This window comes from Macrosteles quadrilineatus, unplaced genomic scaffold (assembly GCF_028750875.1).
Source record: "Macrosteles quadrilineatus isolate MER2022 unplaced genomic scaffold, UCM_ALF_1.0 Scaffold_2__2_contigs__length_208266976, whole genome shotgun sequence".
Taxonomy (NCBI): Eukaryota; Metazoa; Arthropoda; class Insecta; order Hemiptera; family Cicadellidae; genus Macrosteles; species Macrosteles quadrilineatus.
The window spans coordinates 88,301,419-88,314,446 of NW_026542595.1; the positions used below are offsets into that span (position 1 = coordinate 88,301,419).

General features: G+C 34.8%; 1 protein-coding gene across 1 annotated transcript; it reads right to left on the reverse strand.

Annotated features, from left to right (window-relative positions):
- Window positions 1-221: 221 nt before the first annotated feature.
- LOC128986993 (transmembrane protein 53-like) lies at window positions 222-11,620 on the reverse strand. The gene is made up of 5 exons (XM_054407634.1): window positions 11,354-11,620; window positions 10,086-10,237; window positions 7,516-7,632; window positions 4,162-4,339; window positions 222-2,142 (listed from the first exon to the last, which is right to left on the reverse strand). Exons 1-5 carry the CDS (start codon window positions 11,609-11,611, stop codon window positions 1,972-1,974), a joined length of 876 nt encoding a protein of 291 aa, XP_054263609.1. The 5' UTR covers window positions 11,612-11,620; the 3' UTR covers window positions 222-1,971.
- Between the last annotated feature and the right edge of the window lie 1,408 nt (window positions 11,621-13,028).

The following is a 13,028-nucleotide window of genomic DNA, read 5'->3' on the forward strand; positions in this document are numbered from 1 at the left end:
GGCAATAGACAATATTTCTTTATCTAAATATTCGTTGAGCGTCAACAAGGACTATTCAATACACCAGCATAGCAATACATATCTATTAAGGGAAAATATTCAGTTCGCCTGTAATTCAACGAATGAGATTGCTGACTTAAGACAGTCAGTTAAACATCAACTGTATCAGTAAGACTAGATAGGGACAAAGGGATTTTCAAAGTGAAACATCAAAATAGATTTTGTATAACAGTTTAATAAAACACATCAATGGTTCAAATTAGATTGTGGTACAAATTTTTCTTTCATATCACAGAAACATTTAGATGAAATAAACAAAGTAAAAGTTTTCAAAGTGAAAAATAAGATCATGAAATTACTTAGTAATCATGATAAATCTTATCACATATGAACTTACAATAATTACAAATTCCCAGATACATCATGCAAGATATTTTTTCTGTTACACATTATAACCATTGTATAATCTTGCTGTTGGGAGATTGCCTTGACGTTGAACCGGCAAAAATACTGATACATGTTTAGAATATGATTATCTACATTAGCCAGTATTTTGCCAGTTCAACAGGTTATCTACCGAAGAGCAAGACTTTACAGTGTACAGAATGTAAAGCCTTTCTAGTTGAAAACTGAAAACTATACGTTTAACGTAAAATAGTTTCATTTAATATTCTATAGGTAATACTCGAAAGTTTTGAAAAAAGTAAAGTGAAAATAGATAGTTTATTCATCTTTTCTATCCTCATCTAACCTCACACAGACCTGCATTAATTTCATCCTAAATAAAATTGTCTTTTTGTGGAAGAATTAATTTTAGTATATCTGGGTATTTTTTATAATAACACACAATATTTATAATATAATCTAGGTTCAGAATAAAAGTATAAAATACATAAAATAATAAGTCTGGTGGCATTAATGGTGTTTAAAAGGCTACAAGTGGCAAAAGTATGAAGTAGTGAGAATATAGAGTGAATATTATTTAATCATAAAGACTTATTTACTCCTAAAACAATGTTGAAAAAATGTAGTGTTAAGGTTACATCTGTATTTTAATCATTACACTCATAATCATCAAGGCATATTAAATCAGACACTAGAAGTCAGCGCTTTTTGGGCAATTGTCTGACACACATGAAGAAAAAAAGAAATTCTTGATTAATAGCAGATTTACTTTCAGAACAATGGGTTACCTAAAAAACATCAAATACCAAATATGGTCAGTAATAATGCCATCCTGTAATATATATTTTATTACAATTTCTTTTTGCTATACATTATGACTTTCAATGGTAAAAGAAACACGATTGATTGATAGTTTCAAGATAAATTGTACATGTTGAAATTCTTAGTTTTAACAGTCTTTCAGTAAAACTTAAGTCTTTACTGTGGGCCAAATTTATATTACTGAATGCAACACTGACTAATAAACCTCTATGACTAAAATATCAGACTAGCTAAACTAACTTGGTATTTTTTGAACAAATATTATATAAATGAACAAATTACACTAACCTAATTATCTAGATCACTGCTTTGCTATGAAATAGAGATTCCGTTGTTAAAAAATATATATCTTTAAGTTCAGATTTCATTAGACAGCAAAAAAATTAAACATCATGATCCATCAAATATAAAATGGTCTGTCTTGAGGTTATAGATTTACTGTCTTTGTAAGAGTAAATACTATTATCACATAAAATCCGAATCACATAAAATCCAAATCACTAAATAAAACATTTTAAAGAAGCAAAGCTTGGACACCGGGATGCAACATGTATATGTCGATTTTAAATTTTACAAATCAAAGCATTGACAAAAACTGTTAACAAATTTAAAAACTTATTGATAGTTAACATTAAAGATTTTAATTTAAATTCAAGATCAATATTTGAGCTACATTAGCTCATTTCAAAGCAATATGAATATTTTGAAGGCTAATGCATTACAAACAAAGTTGTTGGGATCTAACTACAGTTTGGCTTGAAGCTTACGTCTCAAGTCTTCCTCATTTTGAATTTGGTCTTTCTCTCCATCTTTTTTTATATTGTCCAGGAAGTTTTCTAGTGTTTCGATGTATTCATCTTTGTACTTTAGGTAGTGACTAACATGTTTAGAGTCATCCCAGCATTTCCATGTGACCTAGAACAAGGTTAACAAAATATTAACCTCTTTCCTGTCAGTAAACAACAACATAATTAAATTACTAAGTTCACACAACATTTTATAAAATGTAACACCGTCCCAAACCGTCATTCATTGATAGTTAATGTCCTTGGTTTGTTCGGCATGAGCAGTAATGTGCTTTTCACAACAGAAAATAGCAGAATTTTTTCCACAGATCAAAATTACAGTGATCTTATAAAATAAATATTACTATGTGATTTTCATGGAAGTAGGTTTCCTGGGACACCAAAATCTTGCCCAATCCATTCTAGGATTATGGGTATTAAAAAAAATGTAAACAACACTCAGTGTGTATTGAAGTAACACATTTTAGTAGACACATTGAAGTAAATTATTTACATTTACATTCGAAAAATTACTCGACTATGAAATATCAGATTATGAAATAAGCCTGAGTACAGTTATTCAGAGGAACTACATTAGACCCCCTCTTAACCGACCTCGTTTTAACCGTTAATCGGATTATCCGCCTTCGATCGTAAAATAATACAGTTTGTTTTAACCGACCTTGCTTTGAGAGCAGCTCGGTTTAACCGCCGCTTTCTAGGAATCTCGGCATTTCCGCTCCCACGCTGGGCGATGAGAACTGAACCATACGCTTATACTACAGGATATGACTAACAATAAGTTATTTTGTGTTGATCACAAAAAATATAGCATAGCCTATTGTCAGTTTGTCATCATCGTTCGTAGCTCGAGCACATCTGATCTGATTTGTTATCTGTGTGGCAAATTTATAACATCATAAAGTGCGTTACGATTTTGAGAACTGATTATCTTATCGCCGGAGTAAACAAACAACGCAACTTGTAGGGAAGGCAGGGAAGGGGGGTTAACAACTCCAAGGTCAAGATAGTTTTTGTGCCTCGAGCCTCCAGTGAGAGGCTATAAATAAACGTCCTTTTTTGTAACAAAATGGTCGCTTGTATCTTTCATGTCGACAAAAGGTTCTGTACTGTATTACGATGTATTTGAAAGCATCAATTAATACATTACAGTACTAAAGTTATTAAAATAGGAATTTTATTGACTCTTGCCTAGTATTATAATATATTCCACTGAAAGTAGGCCTATTTGACTTAACCGTGTTTTGTGTTTATTTGTGACTTTTCTATCAATATGAAAAAGGAGATAAGAGTAGTTTATTTTAAAAATAATGCAAGTATGACTTCAAAATAATCTTACTAATATTATGATTATATATTTCCAAATGAATAGCACTTCATTATGTTATGAATTTAGGGATTGTCCGTTTTATCCAACCTTTTGAGTTATCCGACCTAGGTCCGGTCCCATTAGGGTCGGTTAAGAGGGGGTCTACTGTACTTCTTACGGTTTTTATTGCTTGCTGGAAATTTTGGAAACATAAAGTTGAAAATCAGGGCAAAAAAAACTGTCCTAGTACAGGCATATCAACTATTAACACTATACTTTGTGGTTGGCTGACCAGGATTTGCTTTTTAAATAATATAATATATAAGATTTACCGTCTTGAAGCAATCCAGTTTTTGTACTCAGTGTACAGCACATTCTTCTAGAGGTCAATTCATTATAAATATGCGAACATTCTGGTTCTTGTCAACTTTTTACAACACATTTTACACAACATAAAAGATGAAAACATAAACTTTGGTAGGCCTACCCTAGTTGTATGTCGCGACATAACCTCACTTTTGACACGTGCTCGTCTGTCAGTTGAGCACATGTCAAAAGTGAGGTTATGTCGCGACATACAAGTAGGGTAGGCCTACCAAAGTTTATGTTTTCATCTTTTATGTTGTGTAAAATGTGTTGTAAAAAGTTGACAAGAACCAGAATGTTCGCATATTTATAATGAATTGACCTCTAGAAGAATGTGCTGAAGATGGCTTTATGAAGCCGAAACAGCTGTACACTGAATACAAAAACTGGATTGCTTCAAGACGGTAAGTCTTATATATTATATTATTAACACTAGTTGAGTGAGTGCACTACCTTGATCCCCATGGACTCCCAAGTCTCTTTGAGTCGCAGGTTGGAGGTGATGGAGCCAACAGGATCAGTCTTGGACAGCAGCAGCAGCGCCGGACGATGTACCAGTGTCGTGTGAAACATCTGACTAGAGCGGATGTAGTGCTTGGTAGCTATGTCATCACAGACCTTCAGATGGTAACTGCAAATCAAACTTATCTTAGAAGAAATACAAGTGCTTGGTAGCTGTCATCACAGACCTTCAGGTGGTAACTGCAAATCAAACATAACTTAGAACAAATACAAGTGCTTGGTTAGAAGAAATACAAGTGCTTGGTAGCTGTCATCACAGACCTTCAGGTGGTAATTGAAAATCAAACATAGCTAGAAGGGGGTTCTATGCAATGATCACAAAGCCTTAAAAACACATGATGTTTCCTTAAAAAAATGTAGCACTTTGGCTAACATTCCCGTTTACCGTTTGTAGGAACCAATGTTGTGTTCTTCATTTAGTACAGGCGCTAGGTGCAGTTGAGTATGCATAAAAAGAGTCAGAGATTTTGACTTTTGATTTTGGTAATGGGGGCCTAGGTGAGTGTAAAAACCCATGTCGTCGCCTCCAGGGGTGGTCAACAACTTAGGGGTCGGGGTGCAAAGTTGCGAAAAACGTTAATCGGCAAACAACTTTTAACTCCCTTGTTATTGAATGTAAGTAAAAGGTTAATTTAAATTGACTTTTTATTTTAGTAAAAGGGGCCTAGGTGAGTGTAAAAACCCATGTTGTCACCTCCAGGGTGGTCGACAACTTAGGGGTTGGGGCGCATGTGCATATACTATACAGCCGCATATGTAATCGACTCAGGTATACAAATGTTTGAGCACTTCTAGAGCGGATGGGGAGTTGAAATTTGGCACGCTTCTTGGTCTTGGACCCAAACCTCCAGGAACAGTCTGAAAAATGACAATTTCAAATTTTAACCCCCCCAAAATTTTGAATTTTCCCTCTATGTTATTCTTACGGGGAATAGCATTGAAAGTGGTCGACTTCGTGTGCTCATCTGAACCATTTAGTAAAGTGCTAGGGACTTGAAATTTTTTAGTATTGTCGTTTTAGATCTTACATTAACGATCATTTACCACCCGATTCAAAGAACACCTGCCTAAAATTTCCTATAAGTCGGCATTTTCCAACCATTTGATTAATTCCAACCACAACTATACAGATATAAACAATAATCTCAACGTTCTCCATTTATGTAACAAAGGAAAATACATGGACACATTAGAAGAATTTGAAATATATCGTGCTTCAAAAAAACAGCCTGATAAATGGCTGACACCTAAAAATGAATAAAACACTTTTTTTAAATCGCTATAGCTCTAAAATGGTTAGGGCTAGAAAAGATTTGAAAGAATTTAATGATCAGGAATTACATTTTCTACAAAACACTATTAGGCGTTTTTCGAAAATCAAACTCCTTCACCTTCAAAAAATGTCCTTTTTTCTAATTTTAGTAAATTTATTTCAAATTTATTATGATTTTAGCTATTTTTTCTACCTAATATTAATAAATAATAATGCGTTTCAATAAATAATAATAATAAATTAATTAATAATTACAAATATTATTAATTCTTTATATTTAACATAGTTTACTTTAAATCCTACTCATTACATGTTTTTCCGTAACTTCACTCCTTGACCCCCAAAACTTTAATGTCAAAATTAGAAAGGTTTTTACCACTTTAACGAGCCCTATTTTATTCTTACGGAGAATCTATATATATAATACGTGAAGCCGTTTTTTGTTAACGCAACTCCTCCCTTAATTGTGGACCGATTTCAACGTTTAAGGTGTCAAAAGATTCGTTTCAATATGCAGTTTGGAATAAGGTTTTAGAATTTTTAAATTCCTACTCTTAAGGGCGTGAGACCCTCTCAAATGTCGGGGTTTCCCCCTAAGAAATACATAGAACAAATTTAAAAACAAAATACCCCCGCCGCAGCAAACCTGCCGACTAAGCGAATTTCCATTTGTCTGAATTGATTTTCAATTAAATATATTTTAATAACATTAGGTTTAATGAGTACCTACCTAGGTTTGCTGCTACAAGGAACCTAATAAAGTGTGTTTTTGAGTAAAATATTGATAGCTTAGTACAAAATAAATAAATTTGCCAAGTTTGATCAAAATATATCCATAAACAATCAAATTACAACATTTGACAATATTCTCCATAAGAATAACATGAGAATTTTAAATTTACAATTTTTTTAATTTTCTCCGTTACTAATAATCAAACAAAAATACTTTTATATACTAAATTATTTGTTTTTTTAAGGTGTTTAAAAAGGTCTAAAGAGAAATTGGGAAATTTTGTGTTTTGAGGGTCAAAAGTGAGAAAAACCAATTTTTACCCCATAAAACCCCCCCTAAAGCCCTGTTCCCATGGTCCGATCATGCTGGTTCGCGAACTCATTCAAGTTTATCTCGCTTTACACCTTTAAACCAAATTTCATCAAAATCGGACCAAAATTACTCAAGTTATCGCGTTCACGGACGTATATATATATATATATATAAATCTATATATATATATATATATATATATATATATATACATATATAAAAATTTGAACGAATGGTGTTTTTGGCCTCTGGGGACATCAAAATGAAAAAGTAAATCGGTCCCGGGTCTAGGTCTTACCGTGCCACCTACGGTAATAGCTACTTCCCTATAGGGAAATTCGCTAAAAACAGCTGTTTATAAAAAGAAACTCATTAGCTTTTTGGAAGTAAATAAAAATGTTTGTAATTCAGTAGTTTAAGACCAAGTTAAACAGTTAATCAGTTTTGTTGGAAGAACAGAAAATGCCTCAAGTTCAAAGAAGAAATATTGAAAACGGGAGGATGAGACAATAATAAGATGTCTTATGCGCATGAGGAGAATAGAAAAACAGAGACCTGGTCTAACAGATATCCAGATACACATTCACTTGGTGAGATGAATATTTGCCAGCTCTGCTATGCAACTTACTTTGGAAGTGATAAAATATACGAAGCATATAGTGCTGTCATGGTGGTAAAGTAAACTTGCCTTAAGTCAGATGAAATTAATGTTGTCGACCACCCCTGGAGGTGACGACATGAGTATTTACACTTACCTAGGTCCCCATTACCAAAATCAAAATCTCTGACTCTTTTCATGCATACTCAACTAACCGCACCTAGCACCTCGCCTAATTATGCTGTTGTGCCGCGACGGGTAACAGCTAGTTATTTATATTCTACAAAATTAACAGTAGCTACTAGGATAATTTTTAACCATTACTTGATATTATTATGATTCAACATGATAGAAACTGTATAATCTTACCCAATATATTTTCCTAATGCCAGCCTCATAATGGGATTCCTGGGGAAGACAGCTAGAGGAAGTCCAACCTGTAGCTCTGTGACATCCGCGGCGGAGTCCCATGCTTGTCCGATGATCCTGTAACATACAACAGCCATACTATACAGCTTGATGTCACTGAACCCTAATACATTTCTAACAGCTTATAACCAGATTCAGATTCAGATTCAGAAACACTTTATTCAAGATTTACATTTTACAAATATAAATGCAGAATGGCGTCAATAAATACAATTAATTCTATAAAATATTATCAAAATGCTCACTAAATGAGTAGTAACATTTGCTTAATATAAATATTTTCAATTTCTTTTTAAATGTCTTAATATTATTAATTTCCATTAAATCTTTAGGCAGAGCATAAAAAAACCTAGTACCTGCAGCAGTGGGTTTTTTATTATAAAACTCTAAATTATGCCTCTGGATGGCTGGGTAGTTCCGATGCCGAGTATTATAATTATGTGACATTCCCAATTTTGGAAGTGTATGTGTATTCATTTCACTTTTTAGATTAATTATAGTTTTATAAATATATAATCCATACACTGTAAAGATATTTAATTTAGCAAAATACTGTTTTGCCGATTGGTTTTCTCCCAAGTTTAACATGATACGTATGGCTCTCTTTTGTAAAATTAATATACCATCTAAATTTTGAATGGTTGTTGCACCATATAATTCAATGCCGAATGCAATATGTGAGTTTATGTGAGCATAGTAAACCTTCAGTAAAACATTCAACGGGCAGAGTTTAGACAAGTTGTGCAGCATAAATAGACCTGAACAAATTTTACTTTTTAGTTTATCAATGTGGTACAACCAAGATAAATGTTGATCAATTATTAGTCCTAAGAATTTAGTTTGAGTCACTTGAATTAAGTAATTGTTATCAATTTTTAAATTAGGTTTTAAAGGTTTTTTTTGGGCAGTTGAAAAATTTATATAATTGGTTTTCTCTGAGTTAAGCAATAAGTTTTTGCAAGATAAATATTCATATATAGATTCAAGGCTACTATTGCCTATATATTCAATGTCATTTTTTGATCTACCAGAAACTATTAAATTTTCCACACCAAAAACCACACCCTGCGAAACTGAAAACATGATAGAAAATCTAAATAAATTGTATGATAATTAGCTAGGCAAAGGAAACTGTCACCCGTGACACAGGAAGTTTCACCCGTGACACGGGAAGTTTCACCCGTGACACGGGAAGTTGGCTCTAATTGACCTGATCTAAGTTTTATTTATTTATTTTTTGATATTTTTAAAAGATTGAGCTAAACACATACGTAAAGTACTATAAAACTGTCATCCAAGTGATTACACATAATGTAAGGGATTGTAGATAAAAACTGGTAGAAACCAATACGAATCTTAAGTTGTTTAAGTTTTTTAAGGATGTTTTTGAGGACACTATTGAATTGAAATGCTATGATTACGGTCTCCCTATATAGTGTCACAATATAGTGTACACAAGTACTCAGTGTGTATATAGGTAATGTAAGTTTAATAATCCCGTCTAATGTTTTTGTGTTTACTGTAGTTTGTTTGTTGAGCTAATTTAGTCTTTAATGTAACATATAGAAGATTGGAAGCCTAGTTTTGGCTAGAAAAATGTCTAAGGTCAAGCAGAAGAGAAATGTTAGGGATACAGTACTGCAAACTTGTAGACCAGCTGATTTCCACACTTATTGACATTTAAAAGTTAATTAAAAATACACTTTTCTTCTTTAATTTTTATTGGTTGATTCCTTGGTCCAACCAACTTGATTTTAGCGAATTTCCCTATAGGGAAGTAGCTATTACCGTAGGTGGCATGGTAAAACCTAGGCCCGGGACCGATTTACTTTTTAATTTTGATGTCCCCAGAGGCCAAAAACACCATTCGTTCAAATTTATATATATATATATAGATTTTTATATATATGTGTCCGTAAACGCGATAACTTGAGTAATTTTTGTCCGATTTTGATGAAATTTGGTTTAAAGGTGTAAGGCGAGATAAACTTGAATGAGTTCGCGAACCAGCATGATCGGACCATGGGAACGGGGTTTCCCGGTGGGTTTTATGGGGTAAAAATTGGTTTTTCTCATTTTTGACCTCCAAAACAAAAAATTTTCCAATTTATCTCTAGACCATATTAAAGAGCTTAAAAAAACAAATAATTTAGTATATCAAAGTGTTTTTGTACGGTTATTGGTAACAGAGAAAATTCAAAAAATTGAAAATTAAAAATTCCCATGTTATTCTTATGGAGAATATTGAAAATGTTGTAGTTTGTTTGTTTATGGATATATTTTGATCAAACTAGGCAAATTTATTTATTTTATACTAAGCTATTAATATTTTACTAAAACACACTTTATTAGTTTCAGTTTCCTTGTGGCAGCAAACCTAGGTACTCGTTAAACCTAAATAGATTCAATTGAAAATCATTCAGATAAATGGAAATTCGCTTACTCGGCAGGTTTGCTGTGGCGGGGGTATTATTATTTAATAAAGTGCATTGTACAATGTGTCGACAAACCTGTTGACTATGTGCTCGTAACGTTCAAGATCTTGTTTCATCTTCACCATAACCTCTCCCCAAACATAACCCCCAACGGAGAAGCCATGGACAAAGAGGGGTTCGTTTGTGGAGTTCTGATCAAGGAAACTCAGTACTTCGTCTGCCACCACCTAAAATATTGTAGCATGTTAAAAAAATTAAAAACATTGATATTTAATTGAAAAATACAATTTCCACAAGTTTAGAGTAATGCATATTGTGAAAATTTATACTTGTCTTCAGTTTCGATCATCACCATGCAGTGATGTAGTCGTAAATTTTCCAGTGCAGGAACGTTTACCATCGTCATGGGAAAATTTCAAGCCATATATTAATATGTCGGTTGAATTGAAAAAGCAGTGTAGGAACGCCGTTTCCGCTCCAATACACAGCTAACACATTTCTAAATTGCAAAATGATCACTTAACAGAATATTGACATTGACTAACCAGATAGTTTACACCTACATAAATTTGTGTGTGCAATGAAGCTATAACTTTCAGCAAGTTTCCATAATTTATGTTTTGTGAAAGCCTTGTGTTAATAAAAGAACTTAGCCCTTCCCGGACTATAGGCGGTGTAAAAAAGAGGATAACCCTGTAACCACAGTGATCATCTACGCAGACACTCTGTTCACATTACACTTAGTCGACCAGTTGGTCCGCCTGTATAGTTGATTATACATAGCAACATTAATCTTTGTAAAAACGATATTTTATTCAATTATATCTATAACCAATGTACTAGGAATGTTTTTTTCTAAAAGAATAAACAAATTTAACAACAAAAATAATTTTTTAAATAAAATAAAATATTTTGGACAAAAGTGCTGCATAGGTCAACTAATTACAACATTTAATAATTTACAGATGTAAAAAAAACTTTTCTGCTGTCTGTATACATATTATAGGCCGTCCAGGAAGGGTTTAACAAATAAATATTTTGGATATTAATATTATTTTGGATATATTAATATTTTGGATATTCTTTGTCACAGAGAAATGGTAGGCCGTAACCTTAATATAAGGAGTGATTGTTAAAGCAAATTTTCCGTATAGGGAATAAGCTATTACCAAAGGTCTCACAGTAAGATCTACTACAACTCTTTACTTTCACTTTTTGACATCACTGGAGACCAAAAACATTTCTAAAAATGTATAAATTTATGTGTGTGTGTATGTCCGTAAACCGATATTAACATCACTACTTAATAACTATAATATATACTACTGTATGACTGGTCCCACCTGACTGCCAGTGACTGGGAACAGCAGCTGCCAAGGAGTAATGCTGATGGTCAACACATTGCAGCCTCGGTTGACATAGAACTCACAGTACTTGTTAATATGTTTCTTCTGGGCTAACATCCATGATAGAAGTACAACCAGGGGTCGTGGTGTGTCATTGACCAAACGACCTTGAGTCACCTTGACAGAGTCAGCTGTCACTAGCTCCAGAGACTTTGACAAAGCCTGGCGAGATAGAGCCCTTATCTGTGACATCATCACCACACCAGCACTCTGCAACATCACCTCAGATGAGTCACCTTGACAGAGTCAACTGTCACTAGCTCCAGAGACTTTGACAAAGCCTGGCGAGATAGAGCCCTTATCTGTGACATCATCACCACACCAGCATTCTGCAACATCACCATATGAGTCACTTTGACAGAGTCAGCTGTCACTAGCTCCAGAGACTTTGACAAAGCCTGGCGAGATAGAGCCCTTATCTGTGACATCATCACCACACCAGCATTCTGCAACATCACCATATGAGTCACTTTGACAGAGTCAGCTGTCACTAGCTCCAGAGACTTTGACAAAGCCTGGCGAGATAGAGCCCTTATCTGTGACATCATCACCACACCAGCATTCTGCAACATCACCATATGAGTCACTTTGACAGAGTCAGCTGTCACTAGCTCCAGAGACTTTGACAAAGCCTGGCGAGATAGAGCCCTTATCTGTGACATCATCACCACACCAGCATTCTGCAACATCACCTCATATGAGTCACTTTTACAGAGTCAACTGTCACTAGCTCCAGAGACTTTGACAAGGCCTGACGAGACAGAGTCCATATCTGTGACATCATCAACACACCAGTACCCTACAACATCACCTCATATGAGTCACCTTGACAGAGTCAGCTGTCACTAGCTCCAGAGACTTTGACAAAGCCTGGCGAGATAGAGCCCTTATCTATGACATCATCACCACACCAGCACTCTGCAACATCACCTCATATGAGTCACCTTGACAGAGTCAACTGTCACTAGCTCCAGAGACTTTGACAAAGCCAGGCGAGATAGAGCCCTTATCTGTGACATTATCACCACACCAGCACTCTGCAACATCACCATATGAATCACCTTGACAGAGTCAACTGTCACTAGCTCCAGAGACTTTGACAAAGCCTGGCGAGATAGAGCCCTTATCTGTGACATCATCACCACACCAGCACTCTGCAACATCACCTCAAATGAGTCACCTTGACAGAGTCAACTGTCACTAGCTCCAGAGACTTTTGACAAAGCCTGGCGAGATAGAGCCCTTATCTGTGACATCATCACCACACCAGCACTCTGCAACATCACCTCAGATGAGTCACCTTGACAGAGTCAACTGTCACTAGCTCCAGAGACTTTGACAAAGCCTGGCGAGATAGAGCCCTTATCTGTGACATCATCACCACACCAGCACTCTGCAACATCACCTCAGATGAGTCACCTTGACAGAGTCAACTGTCACTAGCTCCAGAGACTTTGACAAAGCCTGGCGAGATAGAGCCCTTATCTGTGACATCATCACCACACCAGCACTCTGCAACATCACCTCAGATGAGTCACCTTGACAGAGTCAACTGTCACTAGCTCCAGAGACTTTGACAAAGCCTGGCGAGATAGAGCCCTTATCTATGACA